This window comes from Scophthalmus maximus, chromosome 17, assembly GCF_022379125.1.
Source record: "Scophthalmus maximus strain ysfricsl-2021 chromosome 17, ASM2237912v1, whole genome shotgun sequence".
NCBI lineage: Eukaryota > Metazoa > Chordata > Actinopteri > Pleuronectiformes > Scophthalmidae > Scophthalmus > Scophthalmus maximus.
Window position 1 is genome coordinate 13795596 of NC_061531.1, and position 26553 is coordinate 13822148.

General features: G+C 42.0%; 1 protein-coding gene across 8 annotated transcripts; it reads right to left on the reverse strand.

Moving 5' to 3' along the window:
- Positions 1-316: 316 nt before the first annotated feature.
- brd4 (bromodomain containing 4) lies at positions 317-26471 on the reverse strand. Of its 8 annotated transcripts, none has more exons than XM_047328297.1 (20): positions 24680-24720; positions 18794-19284; positions 10838-11219; positions 9947-10084; positions 9715-9850; positions 9305-9636; positions 8584-8967; positions 8357-8485; positions 7469-7699; positions 7104-7375; positions 6497-6828; positions 6272-6367; positions 5807-6184; positions 4554-5456; positions 4332-4438; positions 4093-4243; positions 3849-3982; positions 3480-3685; positions 2985-3264; positions 317-2855 (listed from the first exon to the last, which is right to left on the reverse strand). In XM_047328297.1, exons 2-20 carry the CDS (start codon positions 18889-18891, stop codon positions 2787-2789), a joined length of 4758 nt encoding a protein of 1585 aa, XP_047184253.1. In that variant the 5' UTR covers positions 18892-19284; positions 24680-24720; the 3' UTR covers positions 317-2786. The 8 variants fall into 8 exon arrangements, with proteins under 8 accessions (XP_047184253.1, XP_047184252.1, XP_047184257.1 ...); XM_047328296.1 differs by having other exon boundaries at positions 18794-19409; positions 24680-24696; XM_047328301.1 differs by lacking the exons at positions 18794-19284; positions 24680-24720 and adding an exon at positions 26385-26471 and having other exon boundaries at positions 3849-3979.
- Positions 26472-26553: the final 82 nt, after the last annotated feature.

The following is a 26553-nucleotide window of genomic DNA, read 5'->3' on the forward strand; positions in this document are numbered from 1 at the left end:
TTGTGTATTATGTACATAGAGGTTGACGAAACATTTATTGACTATTTACCGAACATAATTCCTGTCTTTCTTTTGCCGGTTGCCTCAATTTGGTCAGTTTATGCAAGGGAAACTATGCAACTAAATAGTGCATGTGTCGAAACTGCTCAAGTTGTTAGTTATTGAATTGTAGCGCCTGTTAATTTTCTTTAAGACAAGTTTTCATGTGTAAAAGAAATTCTATTTAATTTAAAAAAGAGCTTTAAAAAAGAGCTGCTCCCTCTTGAGACTAAGAGGGTTGCATCTCCAAGAGGCATCAAATTAAAAGGAGACAACATTTTGTTTATTTTTTATTTTCTATAAAAGAAATGAGTTTATTCAATGATCATAACAGACCTAATCAGAGACCTTGATAGACCACTCACATACCAAACAATAATCGAGGAAAATGTTTGAACAAAACCCCCAGAACAGAACACATGTAACACAAAATAAAATACCTGAATAAAGCAAACTCTGGGCTGAGCTGCGGGTCAGCACATTCTTGGTAGAACTTATGGCACATTACGTCCGACAGTTATTGTGAAAAGAAAAAAAAAAGGCTAAAAAGGAATGAAGTTTTTTTTTTTTTTTTTTACCTTTTCAAAAACCAGTCTAATAATAAAAATTATATATTCATATATGGTGGACTTCATGGAAATTAAAAAGGTGACATAAGCACAAAATCAAATTTTCCTTAAGTCCTGTTATCTGTTTTTTCTCCCCCTCAATAGAATGCTTATCTACATTGCAGTACATGCCTCCTTGAACCACACGCACGCGCACACACACAAAAATTAACAATCACACAGTCGTCCAAATTTACAGTCACACTCACAGACCGGACTCAAACGCTTGTGTGGCAATGCTGAAACATCTCTACCTAAAATCTGCTGATTGAACAAAATGATAAAGTAGTTGTCAGGTGTGTACACGCATAGAAGTCCAGCTAAAACTAAATTTAAAACCCGAATATTGACAACGGGTAAAATATAAAATGCTGTCTTTTTCCTTTTTTTTAAATTTAATTTTATTATTTTTTACACAAACTCTTTCAAAAATCTCCCTCCCCCTTTCAAATATTACACCACCCACTCCTGACTCGCCCCCTTCTAAACCCCCTCAAAGTGTAATATAAGCCAACGAGAATTGCAATACAATACAGGCACTGGAGAAAAAACACCATAAGAGACGAGTGGAGAGGATGAGATGCATTTGGATTTCAGCCCATCCGCGGTCCAAACAATGTCACCAAGAACAGAATTATAACTCACAATCCACTATTATCGAACAAGAACAAATATAGAAATCAAAAGTTTTTTCAGCGTTTTTCAGATTCGTGACTTTTGTTAATCGTTTGTCTCTTTATTTCGTATTGTTGACAATGTGCCCTCGGTGATGACTTGCATGCTAACACTAACCAGGAGCTCCTTCCAATCCCTTCAGCTAATTTTTTTACTAACCTGGTTCAAGTGACGGCTACAAAAAGGTGGCAAGCGTTTTGTTTTATTCCTCGATCGTCCCCTTCCTGCCCCCAACACTCTGCTTGTTGACGTTCGATCAAAAGCTCTTGGTACGACCGAAGCGCACAGAGGGAGCAGCAAGGGTTCTCCTCGTCTCCTCACTTCCCGACTGATCCAATAGTGACTGCTGCGAACAGGCCAATGATATGAAACATTTCCAACATTATATCTAAAAGTGTAATACAAAGGTGCAACACCGGTAGTGAAATTATATTCCAACTAAAGCTCAGAAACCGCCGGACCTTTCCATTCTCCGAACAATCTCCTGTTTCAGCTTTAAATGAAAAATACAAGGCAGGATAAAAACTTCAAAGGATTCTGTTTTTGATAAAATACTTGCTGGATCTATGATTAATGCATATATGTAGCCCCCCTCCCCCCGCCCCCACCACCAACTACCTTTCATGTTTTAGGACAAGTACTTGAGCATAAAAGAGAATGGGTTGTTTGGCATAGACGTAAGTCGCAGAGTGTGTTGGTGTGAAAATTCAAAGTTATAGAGAGAAAAAAAGAAAGAAAGATCCAAAATAAAGTTATTGTAGTATAAGAAAATACTTTTTTACAGTAGATCCTAGATGATGAAAAAGGTCTGCGCTGCTCCGACTCCTGGCTGTTACTGTTATTGGTTTTGTCTAAGTTTGCAGGTCACAGAACAGAATGGCCTGTTTAGGAAAGAGGTGTAAGGCAAAGTGTACCTTCTCTGCTGAGAAATATACATGATTTACAGTATGGAAGTTGTTGCCCCCCCGCCCCCCCGCCCAAACCCCCACCCCAACCATTTCATGTGTTCACTTACAACAAACAAAACAAAAAGAGAACGTAAAAGACCAGTCCTCTTCATCACCTCAGACATCTGGCAGTTTTCGAAACGCCGCTGCGCAGTCTGTCAGTACATTATCAGAGCATTTTCATAGTTACGGGGACGTCTTCACTCCCTTCGTTTTCCCGTTGTGAGATATCAGGCCGACGGTGCCAGATTCCTGTGAAATTACATCCAAAACAACAAGACTATCCTCATGTTTTGTGTGTGTTTGTTCAGTCCACAGGGGCAAAGCGGGCTGTGACCTTTTCCGTCCAGCGCCCGGGTGCCTGTCATGTCCACGTACAGTCCACGACCCTCCATGGTGCGCGCTCATTAAATCTCACTTTAGAGGAAGTGTATATCATCCGAGTATCTTTTTCTCTTTTCTTTTTAGGTGTTTTGTTCTCTCTTTTTTTGCAGTTACGTTTCAGTTGCTCCTGTCCTCAAAAAAGATTCTCCTCAAAGATAGCCATTAAGTCACTTTGGAAATTCATGTCAATAGTCGCTGCCATCTGCAGAGAAAGAAAGAACAACTTAGCATTTCCTTTATATTCATTACTTCTTAAGTGTTCTCCTACAGCTACCTATGTACATTTAAACATAAAACATAAACAAAAGAATGCTTAACATAATCATCTCACCGCTTCTCGTCGTCTCCTCTCCTGCTCCCGGCGGCGTGCTAGCTCCCTCTGTTGGTCTAGTGGGTTCTGTGTGGTCGGCTGAGGCGGTGTGGGGGGTTGAGGAGGCTGCTGAATGGCAGTCGGCTGCGGCTGCGGCTCCTGCTGCTGCTGCTGCTGCTGCTGCTGCTGCTGCTGTTGCTGTTGTTGTGAAGGGGCTTGGATGTGCTGCTGCTCCAGACGCCTGCGTGGCTCCTCGTGCACCCTCCTGGTCGGCTCCGTGACATCGTCTTCATCCCGACCTCTGGAAAACATTCAGGACCAATAATTTACACCAGGTGAAATCAGATACTTTTCACATAGCTGTCGGGGGGGAGATATCCTTAAAGCTACATCTGGTGCCGTGCTGGAGGAAAATATATAACTAACTGATTTACTCTTGTACTCAAAAAGAAAAAATCTAAAAACATTGCAGATTGCTATGTATCATGTCCCCAGTTTTCTTCTCGACATTCTTACCGTAGCTTGTCCTGCTCTCTGCGTAGCCTGTCTTTTTCTGCCTGCTCAGCTTGGGCCTTCAGGGCTTTCTCTCTCTCCTCTTTCTCCCGGGCTACGCGACGGAACTGCTCAAAGCTGTCGCTCGATGATTTTACTGCAGATAAGGGCGTAGATGTGGACTTTTGTGCCAGACTGGCCCACGATCCCATGTTCTTTACTTTCACATCCTGAGAAAGCGCACACACACACACACACACACAGAAAGGAAGGTCGGTCGCATTAATTATCATTCAAGTCAAACGTCGGGAAAGATGCAACCCCATGAAGTTTATAGAGAAAGAACTAAATAAGCAAAATTAAATATCTATGAAAAGTGTCTCTCACACCCACCTGTACTTTTTTAGGGGCAATGGGCACTTTGGACTCCTGCTTGAACTTGTCTTTATCTTGCAGAGGGGGGGGCGGCCCACTGGGCTCAGAGGAGCGGATGACAGGTCGCGAGCTGTCCATGGATTTCACATCTGCTTAACACAAGAATACACACAAGCGTGTCATCAATATCTTTGAGCAGCTTCATCATTCAACATGTTGAAATGCATCAAGTCAGAGGAGAGGAAGAGGTCCTGGTGCTCACTCTGTTGGACGTGGCCTAGTTGAGAGGGCTTATTATCGGGGTGTTTGTGATGGTCTGGTCTCATTGCAGGGTTAAAGGGCTCTGCTCTCATCACTGGTGATGGAGGAAGTTTCTCTTCCTTTAGCCCACCTTGGCTCCCAGGGCCCCTCTGCTGCATTGCAAGAAATGGAGACACAATATTAGTCCTGCATTAAACCTCCCCCCAAAAATACTCTGTCCCACCAGTGAAGGTTACTCACCTTTTTGGGCTGCATGTTGTGAGGTGGAGACTGGTGAGACACAGGAGGAAACTGGGGAAGTTGTGGGGAATGCATCATAAGTGGGGATGGGTTGTCCCTCATGTGACCTGTCAGCAGAAGGGAGGCACATCCTATTTTAAATACATACTTAATTTGTATCGCAAGTTTTTGCCCCTCTCGCCAGTTGAACAATAGATTTTTATTGTGTCTTCTCAGACTCACCTGTGTTGTATGGGTCAGCCTTGGTCGGGCGAGGGGAGGGTTGTTCTTGCTGCTGCTGGATGATCTGCTGTGCTTTGTTGGTGGGCATGGATACCTTGTGTTGTGATCCCAGGGACTGACCAGCTAGTCCAGGACCCTGCTGATAGTTCTGTTGCTGCTGCTGAGCGTGCTGCATGTGGCGGGCCTGGTGGAGAGGCAGCTGTTGGGCTGGGGCCTGATGTAATGGAGTTGGCTGAGCTTGGGACTGAACAGAGAGCTGAGGAGGAGGCAGCGTAGTCTGAGGTGGGAGTTGAGATTGTCCCTGAACAGACTGCAAGAGAGTCTGTCCTGGTTGTTGCTGCTGCTGCTGCTGACGAGCCTGCGCCTGGAGCGACTGCATGGACTGTTGGGGCTGACGAGGTTGCTGGAACTGCTGTAGATATAACTGTACTTGGTTCAGAGGCGTAGTAGAACCCGGTTCTTCATCGTCCTCCAGCAGCATCTGGGGAGGCTGGGAAGACAGCAAGCCCTGGGGTGTGAGTGTTGGGGGAGACATGGGCCTCTGGTGCAGAGGCTGAGGAGAGTGGAGGATCTGAGAGGACAGCTGATGCTGTGGTAGCACTGCTGCCTGCAGCTGCTGCTGCTGTTGTTGTTGTTGTTGTTGTTGTTGTTGTTGTTGTAGTTGCTGCTGCTGTTGCTGTTGCTGTAACTGCTGCTGCTGCTGCTGCTGCTGTTGCTGCTGTTGCTGCTGCTGCTGCTGCTGCTGCTGCTGCTGCTGCTGCTGCTGCTGCTGCTGCAGGGTTGACTGCTGCTGCTGCTGAGGAGGAGGAGGAGGTGCTGGTTGCTGCTGAGGAGGTTTGGGATGAAGAGGCGCTGCCTTGTGACTTGGTCGAGACGGCTGCTGAGGCATGGAACTGTGCAAGGCTAGGGTGACAGTGCAAAGGAAAGAAGAGGAAACACAATGGCTCATTCATATATTGTGATCCTTGACTTTAAAAAAAACCCACAACAGCATAGTTGGCAAAAATGTTAACGTTACTTTGCAGATTTTTGGGAACAAGTGTGAAAATGCACCAACTAAGACTAATTCCCTCAAGGCATTACTGGGATATCATGTTCACGAGAAGAGTAGAGACATATTCTTGCAAACAATTTTTGAAGCTGGCATGGTGGACTTTGTGGGAGCCAGAGGGACAGCAGTTACACATTCAGAAACAATGATTATCTAATATCTGCCCTTACTTGTGGACTTGTCAAAAGTGCAACAGCCTTACCTGGAGATGGGAGGATGGGATGCTGATTGAGGAATGGATGGGTCTCAGGGGACACAGGCCCAGCTGAATGAGCGTTGAGGTGCGGAGGTGGAGGCGAGGAGGAGTTGCCTGTGTGGTGAGACAGATGCATGAGGGGCTGGCCGAAAGGCGGCAGGGACTCAAAGCTGGTCTCCAGTAACTGGGAAGACTCCAGAGCAGCTACAGGGGGAGCCATGAAGCCTGCAGGAGATGGCTGATGCTGTGGCTGATGGGGCTTCATGTGAAGGCCTGCAGGTTGGGAATGAAGCACAGGCAGAGCAGGGCCACTCTGAACGTGAGGATGTAACTTCTTCCCCTCCTTCACAGAATGGCCCTTCTTTTTCTGCTGTTTTATTATTCCTGGAAAAAAAGCAAAATCAAGATTAAACACTACATTTTGTGTTTTTGATGAGGGTTGTTTGAGTGATAAAATTTGCAACAGGTTACCTGTTGCCTCAGGTTCGCTCTCTGAGCTGGAGCCACTGCTCTCTGAAGAAGATCCAGTCTTTTTGGAGGTGGCCATGGACTCCACAGTCTTCTCAACTGCAAAACAAGAACTACGTGTTCATACAGTTCTAAAATGAAGCACCACATTTCAAATGATTTACCCAAAGTAATTATATATACTTTAGTGTGACCAGCTCCCCTTGGTGATTTACTGTAGTGGCTCACCTGAAACCCTTTTCTTTTTGCGGAGGCAGGAAGAAACATATCTCTCCAGCTCACGCAGCGTGGAAGGCTTGAGTGTCTCAAAGTCAATCTCGATCTCGTCAGGGTTTGAGTTTTTAAGTGAAGGCTCTCTGGACTGGATAATATGCACTACACGTCCAAGCTTGTCACCAGGAAGCTTGTTGATGTCCAGGCTCAACTGCCTTTTCTCCTCATATGACATAGGCTTGCACTTTTCCCCTGTAGCTGATGACCCAGCAGCCCCAAGGTCATCTTCCAGGATGGGAACTGGCAGCAGGTTGGAGGGATGGTTGCTTTTCATCCCCTCCTTTTTACTACAGAGGCAAAACACAAATGTGTAACTTACAGCTAAATAGCACTTTTAGTTATCAGATAACTTTCTAAAAGCTCAAATTGCTATACAACAACAAAAAATAACCATCAGCTTTTTGGATTACGATGTCCTCAGATTACCAAACCTCCTGAATTTAATCTAAACTGTGGCCACAATAACACAGTCAGAGCATAAAGGCATTATAAGATAGCTAAATAAACGACTATCTCTCTAGCTCTAACTAACCGCCTAACATGGAGAAAGTTTAATGTTCACCTGAGTTTCTTCTTGGGAACAACCTCTTTGCTGTTATTGTTACTGGTCTTGGTTTTCTTAGAGATCTGTGGAACAGGTGTAGCATCCTGGATTTCATCCACAAGGGCAGACATGTTTCCTTTCTTCTTATGCTTCTCTTTTTTCTTCTCCTTTTCCTTTTCCTTTTCTTTTTCCTTCTCCTTCTCCTTCTCCTTCTTTTCCTTCTCTTTTCTCTTTGGTTTACTGGCTTGTGGTTGAGACAGGGCAGCCAGCTGCTCGTGGACAGCTTTCAACTGTATCAAGGGAAGAGACCGGCTCTCATCAAAAGGGTAACAAGGGGTGGACAACAAATGTGCAGCCACTCGGAACCTTCTCTAATTACTGACCTGTTCCTGGAGCTCTGCCAACCTCTGGGCTCTCTCCTCTTCAGAGTCATCTGTGGAAGACTCGGACTCAGAAGACGAGTCACTGGAACTGTCTGAGGATGAGGCGACGTGGGCCAAAGGAGGCGGGGGCTTAACGGGGGCAGGATGGTGAAGTGTCGGAGCTGGGACAGAAACCAGAGGCTTGCTCTCAGGTTCATCTGGCATCTTGGCAAAGCGCATCTCAAAGACATCCTGGAAAATGAAAATAAACAAATTACACAAAATGTATATGTATGTTTGAAGATATAGACTCAAAAAAACTAAATGTTTGACTTGTTTTCTTTTAAGATAAATCCGCCTTTGTGTAAGGACTTAGTTGGCCAGCTATGGACTAGTCCCAATTATAGATCCTTATGTATTGTAATTCGAATTACTTGTATTTCTGGATTGTTTTGTTATTAGGTGAATTGTCTGTGTGCTTTGTTAGTGGACATGCTGCCTCAAATTGCCCATTGAGGGAAAAATATAGTTTCTGGAATTGAATAACAATCATTAAGACAGAAATTGGAAGGATGTGACAGACCAGTGCTGTGAAAACAAAATGGAACAAACGTCTGGCTCAGCAGATAAATTCCTCAACAGAAAACTTAACAATAAAAAGATAAATAAATACATGTGTTTGTGTCGTAGAGTGAACAATTTTTGACATCAATGTTTTTTCGTTTTTTCTTAAACACGGTTAAGCACACAATTAATCCAGAATAGAATTTTTTTGAAACCACAATTTATACAGTAATGGAGACTGGCCAATCTTCTCTCCAAGTGAATGCTTTGAGATTAATAAAAACGTTCTGCCCTTTCTTGTTATTTTTGCAAAGTAACACTGTGTGCAGGTTGGACTATATTTACCTGTAGTTTGCGTGCCATAGCTACCACCTCATGGTCTGGTGGATTATATTTGTAACAGTTGGAAAACATTAATCGTACATCTGCAGCAAACTCCTGGGGTTCCCGGTATTGCCTGTTCTCCAGCTTGGCCTATTGAAACACATCAAGGATATGAAATACTTGCAATGCCACAAGTCCTCTTTAATATGTTAGGGTACACTTGACCAACTACGCTTTCTGCAACACACCTTGATGGTGCTGAGGTCCATGGGATGTTTGATGATATCGTGATAATCATGTAGTCCAAGTGCAGCCACATCAACAGGTTTGTAAAATGGCCAGGCGTAAGCAGCATGTTTCTTTGACAGCATATCCCGAACCAAACTTGCACAATATCCCAGCTGATCTTGTGGTTTGGGGCTATGACCGCCACTTGGCCCGCTAAGTCCGATACCCATGCCTATGTGATGCTGAGAGTCTGGGGCCTCCTTCTTTATCAGTTTTGTGGGTCTGGTACTCTCTCGCCTGGGTAGTGTCTTCCCAGATTTGGACTCGGCTGGTGAAGATTCACTGAGTTGGTCATTTGCCGTGGGCGTTGTAGTGTCTGCTTTCCTTTTCTGGCTCTTTCTTTGCTAGATATCAGGAAATATACAGAAAACACAGAAATGGGGGGATGGACATAAATGATTAGTGATGTCAAAACATGAACATACCTGTCTAATGATCCCAAGCATAATCAAAACAGTGTTGATTTTGTCATCGAAAACTATGACTAGCCATCTTTGTCAATGACCTTTTTTTCATTGAATAAAGACTGACTTAAAACAGTGGGTAGACTAAATATGAAAAAAGTAACACGGACTTTTATCTCAGGGGCTAAGTGTAAATCTAAAATTATCTAACGAAAAGAACACTAGTGAAATTTGAAACCCCTCCCCGAGCAAATTTTTTTATGTCAGTCATACTCACTTTGGTCATGGTTATAGGGTTCTGCAGCATGGTGGCAGTGCTCTGGATGGATGTTGGAGGAAGGGGGGTCTGAGCAAGGGGAGGCACAGAAGTCATTATGGGAACTTGAGGAGCACAGTCGGATTGGCCCAGGGAGTAGGGAGCTCCGAGCTGTGGAGCATGGCTAGGTAACGTTGGGGGCACGTGGGCCTGCATCAAAGGCTGGGGAGGTAGCAAAGGTGGGCCCTGCACAGGTCCTCTGGTCTGTGGTGCTGTTGATAGGTTTAACAGACCACGGGTTTGAGGAGTCGTGGACGAAGGGTCAATGATCGCCCCTGGTTTCAAGTTCAGGCCTTGATAAGAGAACAAACATTAATAGCCAATCTCACAACATGAGTTGACAAAATATGCTTGTATCAAGGGGTACATACTTCCTTCTCTTCGGCCCCGCCCACGTCCTTTCCCCATCATGACAACAATCTCAGTTTCTTCTTGTGGCATTTCTGTAACCTTCTGAAGGAACACCTTCTCTAGAGCCTCAGCCATTAAGACTATGTCATCTCCAGGCTGCAGGGGGAGACAAACACTCTTAGCAAAAGTGGAGGCAAACCAAAATCTTTAGCACTTTGACATAATAAAGGCTTGAGTGTACAACTATGTTACCTTGTTGTATATGTAGCAGTTGGTAAACATTGTGTTGAAGTCTTGGATACATTCTTGGGCATTCCAGTAGTAACTGTTCTCAAGCCTTTTCTTGATTGTTCCCATGTCCATAGGAATTTTGATTATTGTGTAGTAGTCCTGAAAAGGATGCATACTAGTATGTCAGAATACAATGTATTGTATGTCAAAATACAATAAAACAAAATACCTTACTTTTTATTCAATAATATGACATTTTGATGATGAGGCATGATGAAAGTGCTGCAATTGGATTTGAAGTTAGCTTAAAAAATTATATTAAAAGTAAAAAGGTGCCTCAGTGTGACCAATTTTTGCCTCGTTACATAGTTTTTCCTTATTCAAATTAGGATCTAAGGGTAGAGGGTGTTGTATGCTGTACAGATTGTTGTGTCTGACTTGTGTTATATACTTGTACATAAAAATAAAATTGTCTTGAATGACTAAGCAGAACACAAGATAATTACAATGCATGCCTGTGAAATTTGCACACCCTCTTACTGCCTAAATTTGATTTATCAATAAGCTTAGAATAAAATAAAAACCACAGGTATATCAGGACATGCTGAAATTAAAACACTCAGCAATAATGAATTAAAAGACACGTGTGTAAAAGTTTTTAGGCTTTTTTAATTGAACAAGAATCAATGTTACTATTTGACTAATTCTGAAAGGAGGAAAAATACGCCCTGATATCTTCAACAATTCAGGAGAGAGTTGTTCTGCACACAGCAATAAATACAAATCAACAAATATGAAAGATGTACAGCTGGAATGTGTAGATGCCGTGAACCTGGTGGCAATTTCTATCTGATCGCTACTGTGTTTTGAGGTATGAGGCATCATGCACGTAGGGACAAATCTAATACTCACAGGCAGGTTAAGTTTGACTGCATCCACTGGTGCATAAAAGGGCCAGGCAAACTGGTGCTTCCACAGGGACTTCACCACCACCTTAAGCAGAAACTGCAGCTGATTGGTCTGGCGTTTTGGCCTGTCGGGATTGATGCGATCTGGGACTGGGGGATTGCCCATTGACTGGGCCTGCCCCTGACTGCTGCTGCTGCCCGACATTTGCGCTGCGTCCAGGCCGTCCCCCATTCGAACAGGGTTGGGCATGGGCCCGGGCCCCAGAGTGGGAGCTGGAGCAGGGGCAGGGGTAGTGGTGTTGGCAGGACACCAGTTCAGTCTTGGCCCCGGCACAGACTCCACTGACAGAGCACCACTGATCCCATTGCACTCCTCGCTGGACTCTCTTAAGAGAGAAAATAAGACACAACGTTAGCAGGACTATAAACAGTCTTTAGTAAGATTTCACTTTATTATGTCAGTCACAGTCACAAACCAACTTGTATTGACATAAATAACCAAAGCATAGCTAAGTAGACCTGTGACTACTTAATTTGTTGCATAAAATTCATCAAACACCGATTGCCCGAAAATGTAGTGTTTCTTTTTCCATTTAAGCACCAATTGTAGCATCGTGTCCACGTTTCTCTATTTGGTGACCAGTATGCTCAAGTACGAGCGAGGGTCCCAAGATAGACCAAAAGCCACATTTCTATGATTGGTTAGGGGATTAGAAAAAATTTACAAAATCAGATTAACTGCTCTAGTTTATTTACATATCAGTTTAAATTAAACAATTCCAAAATGTGTCTTCAGTCACAAAAATCCCCATGACATCAGCATTTTGTTAACACTTTAATGTTTAATGGTTGGATTTAAGCATACAAGACATGTTGAAAACAGTTTATGCCTTGGCCATAATTTCTAATGGGCTGACAATCAATTTAAAATCTTAATAATGAACACTGAAAATTGATTTTTTAAATAAATGTACTGATTTACTATTGTAAATCATTAGACAAGGTATATTAAACTACATTTACAGTTGAAGCACATCTGCTCTCATTTGTCCCACAGAGCTAACCTTGCTTTGATTGCAGTTTCTCAGTTTGCCTATGCTAAATGGCCAGACATGCACTGACAGTGGAGCATGTCGGGAGGTCAAACGAAATCTTTCACATTGTTCACAACTACTTCACACGCTCAATGGTCAGATTTGCAGAGGTTCAAAATTATCCCTCAAGCTCTTTTTTTCATTATTTAACAGATGCAGCGAAAGCTCACAATCATAGGCAGTCAATAATGAAATAAAATACAAAGGTTGGTATCATCTTACTACTGATATTCATTAAAAATCTGCTGGGTATTCAAAAGAGGCCTGGGGTAGTTTAGGTTTAGGTCGAGCATGCTTGTGCTTTTCCTGGATCTTTGTCATCCCATTCTGTCTCAGGACCTGGGAGTGTTTAGGGATGTGGGCGGACAAGGGTGGAGAGGGGAACGAGGGGGGTTGGTTAGCGTCATCTGGCAGCTGAGGGACTGTGTTCCACTACGCAGCACTCAGTCCAACATTATGTCCTCTCCCAGGCAGTCAGGGACATCATATTCAAGATTCAGGCAAAGGCTGTTAAGACAACAACAAGGCCTAATAATAATCTAGAAATAATTGACTAAATAAGCGTAAGGAACAACAATGTAATGGAAAAAAATAATTGATAAGAGTTGTACGTTCAAGTCTCTATTAGAAACATAGTCCTCCAGTCTCACACACACTGAAATCCACCCCACAAAAGACCCTCAAAGAAAAATAACCTCCACTTTATAGATCTGTAATTAATCACATTGATGTTGAGTCACTTTCTGAGAGGAGGGAAGCAGTTTGTACACCACATGATTGTTGCCCCAAGGCACATAAATACAAATACAGAGGAAATTTTTACACTCATAATTTTTTCATAGGACTTCAGTGTACTTGTCTTGTCTGACAAACAGTCTGGAAACTCTAGATATATAACTTAGTGTCATATATGATGAAAGGGTTAGGGTTAAACTGCGACAGAATTAATGAAAAAAAGTAATCAATTATAAAAGGTAGTTGCCAAATTAAATTTTGTCCACTGAGTTCAATTAATCAACTAATCACTGTCACCAGCTTCAGTCTATTGACTTTCAGCCTAACCAGCCACTCCTATCGTATGTTAACCCACATGCATCGTGCCCACGTCACAGCTGTGATGCTGGGAAAAAGAACAAAACCTGTTTGGGATGTACCAGGCATAAGAGCAGTGCAAACACCATTTTAGAGAGATTTGCTTAACTGTAATTTGCTCTAACCACTTTCGTATGCCACTGCAGTTGATTCAATTGGGTGAAATGTGTTTACTCAGTAATGAACTAATGAAGTTTCCTTTTAATAAGGGCCATGAAGATTAAAGGTATAATGAAATGGAATGTTGCAGGTGCCTTATTCCCAAGCTATCACTCATTTGCACTAGGTGTTCATATTATTACGTCTACCCCCATTATTTTAGAGATCACATTAGTTCAGCAGGTGGTGTTTCTACCAGCCTTCATTGACAGGGCTAGGACAACTGATCACATGGTTGTAAAGTTTTTAAAACACTTGTAGAATGAAACACAAATGCTCTTTCCAACTCGCCACGTCATTTGCAGGAACGTTTGGCTCTTAAAAGCAAAGTGAGGGAACCATGGGATTAAACTGTACAAGCACCAGAGTGATGGACTTCCTAGAGAGGTTTGTACGCACTCTCTACTTGCTGTTTTTCCATCATGTGACAGACATGCACTACAAGAAACTGTCCTTGGTAAACAAAAATGAGACAAGACAGATTTTTTTAGGGTAAGGCAAAACAAAAATACTTGCCCTAGGCAAACTAGAATAACAACATAATGAGTTATAAGGAAGTCTGACATAAGACGAACTTCAATAACCTTCCCTCATTGCTAACATGACAAGCTTACAACCAGGAGCCTGAAATACTTTGAAAGAACTAATGCCTTTACTAAAAATAGGAGGTGGATACCTATCTGGCCATCTCTCAGAGCATACAGTTAAAATACCAAGGTAGCCGAATATGAGTACGTTGTTTTCCCGCCAAAGGTGTGGAGGATAAGACTGGGGTTGAATAATTTAATGATTACTAATAAAATCCACATCTCTACACATTAACATGAGTCAAAACATTTATGGCAATTCGAAGATCAAATGAATAACAATTATCTCGTAACAATGGAACACGTCATTGTCTGGGATTTATTAGATGATAGGTGAGCAGTTGGCTCTTGTAGTCAATTTGTTGGAATCAGGAGAATTTGGAAAGAGTGAGTGACTTTGACAGGGCCAAATCATGGAGCCCAGACGACTGGGTCGCAGAATCTCCGAAAGAGATTTGTGGGTTACTCACGAGCAGCAGCCGTTTTAGTCAGAAATAATTTATAGTCTTTCTTACATGTTGCTACTCCATGTGTATGAAAGGTAACAAGATATTGAAACTAATAAAGTACAGCCTCAAAAAACTGTGATCTGATTTAGCTCACATAATGCAAATACAGTAGGTGTAATACACAATATATGGTAGTCTCTATACTGGTTTCTTAGTATAGACTGCCATTATAAAAGTGTCCCTGTTTCAGTTATACAAATGAGGCAGCTACATTGGATCTTGTGTTAAATTTAATTGTGAATGAGAAGGATACTGCTGGGGGTCAAAATAATAATGATACACAAAGTATTTGTTCTGCTGAGACATTGGAGCAAGTAAATACAGGACCTCCAATTCTTCTATTCAGTAATATTTCTGAGCAGTTTTTGAATCAAATATGATGTCTCCAATGAGCAGTTTTAATCTGTACAAAAATCGTAAAAGGATGCTGGCACAGGCTGGAGGGGAGATGATGAGTCTAGAAGGGACGCCATTCTAACGTGAGACAGCATTCACACAAACACAGGCAGGTAGAGTCCAGATGGCTACGGGCACGAGACAGATGGCATCAACAGATCTGGAGCAAGCACTATAGGAAGTCTTCTACAAGGGCAAAGTCAAAAAATGTAGCCACAATATCAGCCTATTCCAGCTGGCGTCCAGGGCCGCGTGGAGCAAAGTCTCATAATGTATACGCACACAAATAGTGCCAGATGGTCTTCAGCAGCTCATTAACATCAGACAGACGGTGACATTGCAGCAATGCAACCACGACAAGTGTAAACAAACAGGTGCAATGAATCTGAAGTCAGACAACTATAGTTTAGGCATATATCTAAAATGTTGCCTATCTCGTGCTGCTGAAAGTAATTTGGCCTGTTGGTGCCTTTTGTTCCTCAATTCCGTCTTTCTCACGAACACATGAAAGCTCTGGTCCAACTCAAAGTTTGGGATTCATGTTGCACACATTTTTATGTTTCACTATAAATCTGATATTCTTGTGTCTCTGTATGACATGCCCAGAAAAGCCATTTGGGAAAAAAGACAATCCAACATTGCCTGTCATGAAACAGGAGATGTCTTCCAGCTATTAGATTACACACTTCAATCGGCTTGCAAAATATTAACTTCAAGGGCGTGTGTTACAACAATGATAAATTCTTAATGATGGCACTTGTTAATCCTGGGTCTGCTAGGTTCACTTGACATACCATTTTGTTGCTCAAACACAAAAAAAAGCCATCCATTATCTTTATTCAAAACCATAATAATGACGAACAAGACGTTTTCATTAATGTTGCATATTTAGCTATATCGACTACCATCTAAATTCCAATGAAAACACATGTATCGTTTTATACTGAAACAATATTGAAACACAAAACCTAAACCAAACATTCTTAGGAAGTTACAGGCGGTTTGATTATGAATGAGGATTCCAACGTAGTTTTTGGTTTGTAATAGGAAAACAAACAAGGACAAGATTGAAGTAATGATTGTTGGTCTTTTAAATTTCACTATGAACAATGAAAAGGGAACCCGCTGAGCCTTTCTAGTTCCCTTTAATGATGATAGACGTATCAAATAAAGCAGTGTCATTTTCATTTGTCCCCATCTCTCTTTTTGTAATGATAGTTGATTACACATCTGTCATCAAACATATGTACAAATATGGATCTTTATTTTTTTCAATTGATTCATTATTTCAGGAGCAACTGATGAGCAACTGATGCGGGTGTAGTCAAGACCCTTCTTAAATGTCACAATTTCAGTAGTATGTCAGCTTTAAGCTAAATAATCAAATGCATAGATCTCCAAATCAGTTAAGATTACACTCCAATGCTGTCTCTCTGCATTACTAGATGTTGACGTCAATAGTGACATCCCATTCAACCAGTCTATATGAGAAATTAGTATTAGCCAGTCTCAATGACCTGCTGTCCTGCTACAGGAGCAATGCTGGCATGTGAGACTAATCAAGTCAGAAGAAGCCCCCAACAGAGGTCAATCAAGAGGTCCACTTCCTGCTGCTGCATGTCCTACGTCGTTCTCAGATCTGGAATAACAGTTGACCTTTGACCTGGACATACATCACGGCAGACTGCTGTGGAATGTTTTCTCAGGAGGAAGTGGATCTGGTTACCAGGGTGGGGGATGCACTTCTCACACCGGGAAATCTATGCTGTGTCTCAAATCAGATACTTCAGTCAGAACACTGGCATGGTGCCTCAATTCCGACAAGGTAGTGCTGTCCCAAATCAAACAAGGCTTCTCACCGGAAATGATATTTGCAACACGTAACCAAGATTGCTACCTGCCTAAAATATTGTTCGGGTGGTTCCTTCACTTATGAACGTTTTATTGCGTGTGTACTTGGCGCTGACAACTTGTCCTCCTTCTTTAGCCACCGTTTTCTCAAATTTAAAGATATGTTTCTGCTACAAGGCCAAGATATTGAGGGTGAGAAGTGTCCATCATTTTAGACTCAACTTTTTGACAGTTTTGTGTTTACCATCTGTACTTACAGTGCATAGCATGTTTACATACTTGTATATAGCAAGTATGAGCATGGAAGTACGCAAATTGAGACACTGCAGCAGTCCTGTGTGCATCCTTCCAGTGACCATCTTATATTAGGAGGAAACAAAATAGCGAGATGTCTGCATCTCCATTAAAGTAAACTACTAATCATTCATGTATGTTGGGAGAAGGAGGGGGTCAATTTCGAGAAAAAATGTAGGCCTTCTGATTCCCTTGAGGCCCTTAGTAAGTGCCAGTGTGTTGTTTTTGCCTGAGAGCAAAGGAATAAATATTTATTGGACCACAATGACAAGGCCAAGAACAACACTGCTTACCTATTCACCAGTTTTCACCCCTCATAATACCGCCTTCAACCCTACACCAGAGAGCAGCTCCGCTCGATTGCTGACGTCTGCCATTACACCACAATGTATCGCTTACACTGATGCCCTTTTATTTGAGTTTTTTTTCTCTCCTGAGGAGTGCCATTGAGGTGAATACAGATGAAAGTCATATCTCCCACTGACTTAAACTTAGGTGTAAATGTATGTGATAATAAATTACATAAAACACAAAATAAAGTTCCCCTTAGATAAGGTTAAAAGATCATGGAAACATTCAATTCCGCACTGACAGTGTGCAAATTTGGTGCACAATAACAAGAGCTAGCTCCACTAAGCCACACCATAAACAACTGTGATCTGAACCTGTGATGAGGACACACTACCGCGTATTTTTCATGTGACTGGAACATCAAGTTATGTAGTGGTGTTTTGATATGATGTTGCAATGGCAGCCAGTGGCCTTCTAACTGTGAAAAAAAAAAGAATTGGCACAGGTGAGAAAATCACAAGACGCTGCACTGATCTATGAAGTCATAGATTTTCTTGGATTCAATCCAGTAAGAGAGTTGCCTCCACTGCTGATTCAACAAGCTAACTCTCATACAGCAGCCAATAGAGCTTAACTAGTTCTACCACCCACTATCAACACCACCAAAAATGATGGGCAATGATCAGGGACAGACTTTCAACTATAACCCAGTGGCATCTGAAGGCCAGATATCGACTGAAGTTAGCAAGAGCCTTGGGTGATAACGCTCGTAAACTCCCTAGAAATATACTTATTATTTTATTTTTAAATGGCAATGATTTCTAAAGATGCGTTCACATGGATATGTCTGTGAAAGGCTAACATTATCAAACAACTGACGTCAGCTGTATCAGTCAGTCTTTCCCTACCTATAAAACTTGGCTTCTAGATCAACCAAATGTTGCCATGGTTTTTATGGTAATACTCCCAACACTTCTTGGCCATTGCACTGAATTTCTATTCTTAATGGTAGTTTTAGATGCTTATCATGCATTGTTTACCTATGCTACTTCTCGTGTGTCTCTAGACATTGAAACATATCACACAACAGGGGTCTTTGTTAACTTTTGTGTTAAAGGTATCACTATAAACAATCATTTTACGAAAGGTTGCTAACCTAAATAAAGTTCTCCTTACAGATAACAAGCACTTATTATATGAGTCAGTGCATGAGCACACAAACTGACTCATATGGTCTAACCATGAGTCAGGGACATTATTACAGGAAAAGGCAAGACTCATGGCAGCTCTTTCAGGTTAAACTTCCAGCTGTGTAGGATAAGCAAGCCAAACCCTACCAGGAATAAGGAGACATTTCTACAACTGCCACACACAAAATCCCCTTCTTCCCCTTCCCCCACACCCCCCTCTATTATCACCAGGAGGTAGGTTCATGGCTTCTGGCTGAAATCTGGATAACAATACTATTTGCAACACTAAACAGAAGACATGCATCTAAACAGGATTGTTGAGCTGGGCGACGTAAAACTAGAGATAGTGCTAATCATAAGATAATCCTAAAAAACACAACTCCAATTGACAGTATTTTCTATATAGAAGTGATTGTAAAGATCATTTTAAAGATGTCAGTTACTCTGTTAAGTATTTGAAAACTTTGTAGGAAAGTCTACCACACGGATAACATTACCTTTTCACAGAGACTGAATGTGCAATTTTTTCCAGAAGGGCGTCCAGTTTTTGAAAATCCAGTAAATCGTTTGACTTGGCGTGCATCTTGTAATCCATTTATGAACTCCACTACACAGAAACAGAAACCAAAAAACAAAAACAAGGACTCGAAAGAATTACACAGGAGTTTGTTTTTCCTTCTCTCTCATCCAAAACACAGAAGAGATTTATTCTTCAGGCTCCAGTATGTATACTAAAATCCCACAGAACATGGTGAGTAATCCTTAGCGTAGTCCAAGCGGAGTTTGAGGGTGGCTGTTCCAGGAAAAAGGCCCCAGCCTGGAAACACTTGGTCCAGGAGGGGAGGAGAGGCTGTGGAAGCCTACAGCCAGCAGGCTGTTAGCTGTGTGAACCGGTCCTCTCTCTACCCCATCCCCCTCTCAGCAGTACAACGGCCCAGTTGCCACAGGCTCTTCTCTCCATTGTGTGTCCTCTCCAGGGCCTCCCCGACTTAAATGGACACAAGCAGCAAGCAGGCAGTGTACAAGGAGAGAGGAAGGCGAGAGAGGGGAGAACGCTCCGGTAAGATCCCGGAGGAGCACTTTGTTCCCCTTGCTCGTTCTCTCACCCTCTCTCTAGCACAAGCACACCAGCATGCAGTTACTCAACAGTAAAAATGGCTCTGCTGCTTCCTCATTCAGCAGAGCCTCAGCCCACACACACCCCTCCCTCCTCCGCGCTTGCTCATTCCACCCCTCCCCTCGTTACCCATCAATAGCTTGAGGTCCTTGCTCACTCCTCTTGCTCCCTCTGTTACACCTTTAACACCCCACCCCCTTCTTGTCTTTTCCTCCGTCCATTTCATCATGCCCATCCCCCACTCACTCTCTTGGAGTGATCTTGCACATGCCTTCCCCCACCAATTTAAGGGCTCCCATATCTGCACTGCACCTCTACTCATATATGACATTTCATATTGGGGTTGGATTAACCAAATACAAAAGATGTTTTTCATTCTTAAAACTATTGAGGAGAAATAATCTGATATTGGGACAGATCTGTTAAACAGAGTGATCCCAGAAGTGACCACTTCAGCAAATCTATTGGAAGACCAATGCATGTTACAGCACTGGTCAACAAATTCAAATGACTTTAGATATTTCTACAAGCTGTCCAATTTTGAAACAACCCTTTTTGTGAAACACACACCAGGTCAAATAATAATGGCGGGTTAAATCATGAATAATCTGGATATAAAGTAGGCCAGTGTAACGAAAACTGATGTGATCACAGAGTATGAGTGTGACAGAAAGATTTCAAAACAGTGAGACCACCCACTGTGCCTTCCTGTAGCAGAGCAGTCTCCAGTAATTACGTTCATGACAGTGCAGTGAACGCAGTTCCATTGGCGGCATAAAGTACAGAACTCTTTTAATCAGATGAACTGGTTTATTTCCAATTTCAATGTGTATTGCTTCACTGTCTAGACAAATTTAACATTGTATAGGACTTGGGCAATGAGTTTGGCTCAGTCAATTCCTATCAGGAAATATGAAAGATTAATTCACCAAACAAAAAATTAAGTTCCTGGTTGGCCAGTTAAACACAAGTTAAATGTTACACCAAAAGTGCCAAAATACAAATGTGCTGGTACATGCTGACTCATAATACAATGCATGCCTAATGCCTATCAAAAGGACCAAAGAAAAAGGATTTCTCTGTGTAGTTATGGTAGAATCAGGGAACATATGTTAGCATAGCTGCTAGCCAGAAATCACAACTCAAGCTACAACCTAAAGAGCCAGATGTCACATAAGCTGTATTCAGATATGAACCCAGGGGAAATGTTCGGGTCCAATTTTCCACAATATTCAGGCAAGCGGTGGCGTCTGGATAGAGCACCCACTCGCCCGCCATGAATCTTCCTGAGATTTTCCTGCTGTATTCTAACATGGGCTCACACATGGGCGCATGTGACTAAAGAGCTGGCAGGAAAAGTGATAGAAAAGTCTGGAGCAACATTTGCATTCTCACATACAGCCCCTCCGGAAAGGTTCAGCAAATGTCTCTAGACTTCAGTGGGTGTCTGAAAGCAGCTATACAGGAACCTTTTTTACTTGATACCAGTTCTCCAAGCTACCTGACGAAACTGCCTCTCAACGCTGCTAAAGTAACAACAACCACCCTGTTCTTCACTCTCTAAAATCATCGGGTAAGGGAGAGGCAAAAGTTGATGGTGAGTGGATATTGCTGACATTTTACAACTTAAGCTCCTTATAATATAATATATAGTATACAACGCTTGTCAGGTGGCAGGTGTTTGAAATTCACAATGTCTGTATTCCCAAATGAATGAAGCAGCAGCTACTCTGTGCTGCAGCCAGACACTGATGGTGTTCTCACAGACCCACTTCCCATATGCACCATTCCCAGAGACAATACAGCAGCTGCCAGAGTGACAAAGCTCTGACCTACAGCAATTCAAAGTCAACCAAACCGATGGCCCTGTCACTGGAAGGGTGGGGGGAGATGGTTTTCAGACACCGAGAAGGAGGGAGGAGGGATGATAGTGTGAGGAAGGGGGAAAGGGAAGGAGAAAGTTGGATTTAGACTGGGGGTTGGGTCAGAGGAAGTGGCACCAGTGCACATAGATGAGACTGCGAGAAAATCTGAGGGCGCTTCCATTAATCATCAGAGCAGCTGGAATCTACAGGGACCAGGAGTGGGGGAAATAGGTAACAGGCAATGCACTTCTGTATTTCCAGTTATGTTCTGCACAACAACAGAAAGGGCGGTTAAAGAGGTCCTTAGTTAAAATAATAACCAAAGCCTTTTATGTTAAAGAATGCTTCTGTAGTTACACTCAGAAAACCCCTTAACAATCAATTAGCTGGAAATCATAATTTGAGCACATCTCAAACCTTGCTTTAAGTACTGCAATAGTTATGTATTGACTGGACTTAATCAAGCACAAAATGCTAGTCTGCCTTCTTTTTCAATTAAGATGAAATCTGTAGCAGTTGTGCCTCGTCGCTAACAATCATAACGGCGACTGCAAAGAAAAGTAGATGTGGAATGTGGTGCCTTCTAAAAGAAATGGGACACTTATTTTTTCTTCATTGAAGAAGACAATCCAGTGTGTTTAGTTTGTGGAGTCACACTCTCAAAAATGGCAATCTCGAGCATCATTGTAGTTGCAAACATGCGGCTGAACTGGATGAGTATGCACTTGGATTAAGTACACGCTATTGGGCGGCTGGGGACTTAAGTGTCCAACAAGCAACTTTCACAACACTGCACTCTGACAGAGACAATGTAATGCAGGCAACTTTTGTGGTGAGTGGGCTAATAGCTACGAAGCTTAAACCTCACTCAGAAGGAGAATTTGTGAAGTAGTGACTTGTTTCTATTGTGAAGCTGCTATATCCAGACAAAGTAACATTGTGCATTGTGTGCAGCCTGCTATAAAATTTTAATATGCTAGTGAATGTACAACACCCCTGGAGTCATTTGGCGTGAGGTATCATACATAAAAAGTAAGCAAAAAGACCTAAATATATTTGTTAATCCATTAAATATGGAACCAGCTAATGGGCTGACAACCTAGAACATGAAATCATAGAGCTGCAAAGCAATGACAAGATGCAAACTAGATAACATACAACATAAATCCTCCCTCCATAAGATTTCCCATTCTAAAGTGACACACACTGAAGTTTGCAGATCTGTTTGGGACAGTGAGCAGTGCTTTTTCGTAACTGACACTTGAAAAGACTCAGTTTCACTCAAGACTGACCAAAACTTGCTAAAACAGGTGATAGTTGCATTATTCATCACCACCAATTGAAACCAGACACATCCCCAAAGATAAGCAGCTCCAGCCACCGCAAGAGAGGTTAGTGTCAGTGAAAAAAAAAATTAAGTGTGGCCTTCGAAAAATGTGCCTCTAGAGGGAGTTTTCTTAAGCCAGATAACATGAATCATCTAAAACTTGACTCTTAAAATTTTGAGCAGAAAGTATGATATAACCGAGAACCATATGACCTTTTCTGAGATAAATAAACAGCACCACAACAACCAAGTCTTCATATAAAGATATGGTTGTTGTTTTTAAATAGTCTATATTAGTGTTTGATTTTAGTTTTATGGACTAACTGTGATGTAGTTTTGGTTTTGGTTTACTCTTCAAACATGACATCCTCCTCCAAAATGAATCCATACATATTGAGCAGCCAACTCTTTTGGACCTTCTCTAGGGGATCCTATATGCTGGAATCTGCATTGCCACCCATTTCATCCAACTTAAGGCAAAAGATCGCTCATCTTTTTGCCCTCTTCAAAGTACTGCTTGGTGACTGCTAAAAAGGCTGTTGTATCAGTCACCAAGCACAATTGCAACAGAATAAATTGCCTCACTGTGCCTGTTGAAGCTATCACTGGCAGCTTTCAATAGGGTAATCAGCAACATATGCAACTAGTGCCCCCATCTGCTCAACAAAGCTTTGCATCATATAAAATGTCAGATTCCCTCTGGTTGCGACATCTTATTGAAGTCTTTTGATTGGCATCCTGAGCTCCTTCTGTACATCTTGTCAGCGACTGCATGAAATGCCTCACTAATCTCCTTCCGACAGCCGCAACATGTTCTGTGCATTGTTAGTAAATGAGCAACTGTTTGCCATATCAACTTAAAGGTAATACTCTCCAACAGACAGGATGAACAGCCGCAATTCTTCATGAAATGGATTCCAAAAGATGTAGGAAACATTCCTTTGAGATTCTGTTCCATGTTGACATAATTGCATCAGAATATTTCTGCAAATTTGACCATGCTGTCTTCTAGTTTTAAAACGGCATCTCTCAATAATTTTGGTCTCTACTCTCCTTTTGTAAAATTCTCCAACATTTTCAGATTGCTGTTTTCATATAAATTGTTACTATCAGAGATTCTCTTTAGTCTAGTTAATTGACTAACGGGTCGGCTACATTGGAAACTACATGCAGGAGTGCATTGTGATATGTAGATTTTGTGTACAGACAGTATGTCGACTACTGTAAAATGATGAAGAACGGGAACCAAAGATGGGCATTAGACTGGCGGCTTTTAATATCATTAAATTTAAAATGAAATTAAAATATACATTTAAACTAAAAAAGGCAATAGAAATGATTACCATGATCAAGAGGCATTGCCTGTATTGACTATTACATCCCTATATACCACTGTTTTACAACAATGCTGCTTTAATATGGATGAAGAGACACCAGAAATCCCATGCTCTACACATGTTTAGCAGTAGCAGCATTACAGTGTTTGTAGTGAGTCTCAACGTGACACTCCTGCCAATGATTCAAATGATAAATGAAGCACATAAACCCATACACACTATTACAGATTTTGCTTGCACAATCATTTGTTACCAGACCACACTATTCTTTTCATTCAGAGGTCATACACAAATAGGCCAAGGATGGTGTTACTATGGCAACGAAACCAGAGCGAACAGAACCAAAAGAGGAATTTTAAAAATAACAAGAAAAAAACAACAAGGGACAGAAAATCATCTCTCAGCACAGGCCATGACAATGACCAAAATCACAGCCAGGCGTGAACCCAGATCCAAAGCTTTCCATAAGCGCCGCCTGCCAGTCCAACAGCTGACTAATCATTGAAGTCAAGAGAGCTGCTATATCGTATTAATTTTCTATTCTAAATTCTATATTTAAAGAAAGGCCATGCATATATGTACACTCTGTTAGTGTTTCTATTTAGCAGTAAGTGTATTTGGAGAGTTGTTTTCTATCTATTTAAATGATGTGATTCAAAGCTGACTGCTAGCCTGTAATATTATGATTTGTGTTCTGCCATCTACAGTTATGTGCATGTTAAGTGTATTTTACTTACATTTCACTATTTGTGTTGTTTATGCCCATCTTGTATACCAAATTCTTGAAAATTGTTTATTAAAACTCTATCACACAATCCCTGTTGAGCCAATAATCAAAGGATCATAGGCACACCCACTCCTGTGATCTGTGATCTCATCACACATAACAGGCAGTGAATCCTCCCAGAATCCCATCTTTTAAATTATAGCAGACACAGAGGCAAGAAATCCCATTTGAAAATACAAAACCAGACTGATGCCACCACCTGGAAAGACAAGCACAATTTCTGAGAAACCACTTACAGATACCTAAAGGAATAATAAAGGAACTCTTCATCACAACAAGGCCTGGTTATTGGAAACATTCTCTGTAAAGGCAAATCCAGGTCTTACCGGACTCTCCACAGCGATTCAAACTATCCAACCAGATCACAACTCGTGCACTATTTTTCACTTAAATGTTATGGGTAGTTGATGAGTTTCAAATTGAAAAACTAAAATCAACATTTATTTTGAGGTTGACATAACTATGGTTCCATTTTCAACATTTCCAACCTACATTACATTTGGTATCTATGAGAACTCAAAAAGTATTTACAAACTCATGGAGTAGTTGTTCACTTTAACCTAGGAACATTAATTTGGAGTAGTGAGATTAAAGACGTTTGTAACCAGTAGCGGTATGCCCAGAGCTTTACATTGCTTCAGTCTTCTTATGTGACTACAGGTATGCTAGTGTCATTAGATAAGCGTATATGTTGTTGTGTATGGGGCGTCCAGCTGTTATAGCAATGGCCAAACACTATAATAATATTAAAAAAACATGTTTCACGATTGTAAAATTTTGTTTTTTTCTTTAAAGGAAAACAGCAGGGACAAAATGCTAAGTAACGGGCCGCTGCATGAGTAATCTGTTTAAACACACCAGTCGGCGGAATGCCACTGCTTTGTGTCTGTAATACCCAGCTACATTAGTCACACACACTCACAGACAAACACTCACACACCACCCAAAACACATCTGTCTGCGACAGGGATCATTACCAGATGTGATGAATAAAACGATGAATTGCAAAGTAACGACTGCTGGCGAGCGACCATCGTCGAGCAGCCAAGATCCTAACGTTAGGCCACAGGGCATAGATTATTGCCTTGGTTTCGTAATGGACGTCCGTGCTGTGCACAGAACTGGACGAGTGCGAAGGTAGAGGTCTTTTTGTTTCCAATATCGTGCTTGCTAGCTATGGAAAATGAACATTGGAATTCAATTTTCGTAATCTGCTCCATTGACTTGATTCTCAGATAATAGCCCCAGTCTGAGTGTGCGCCATCATCACCGTGACGGCGTCACCGTCTCCCACAACACAAGACAGTCGACGAGCAAACTAGCGATAGATGCCCAACACGGTGGTCGTAGCAGCATGTATTGGGCTACTTCTAACGTATTTGTGGCCAGCGGTGGGTGAGACAGACAAGGGGTGTCAGCCAGACACACAATGGAGGTGCGGTTATTGTGTCTTTGGATAGACAACTGCCAACTAGCTTTGGCTAGCAAGCTAGCTAGGCAGAACAGGCCGCCGTGCAAGTGAACGCTCTCTGTGGGCGCCGGACATCGGCGCTTTAAGCCTTGACGCCACTGTTACCGTGTTTCTTGCTGTCTACTCCTTCGGTTTACTGTGACAACGTGACGGGCAGAATAATGTTTGAAACAACGGCGTTTACCTGGGTTTATCAGGTTGCCAGGGCGCGCGGGATCTTTCTCTCCGAGGATCCTGAACACCTCTCGTTGTCCGTGACGTCACGCGTAGGTCTTTCGTTGGGGACGTAAAGACCGCGTCACGCCGTCGGCAACTTTAGCGGCAACCGAGAGGAGATATTTTTTATCTTTACA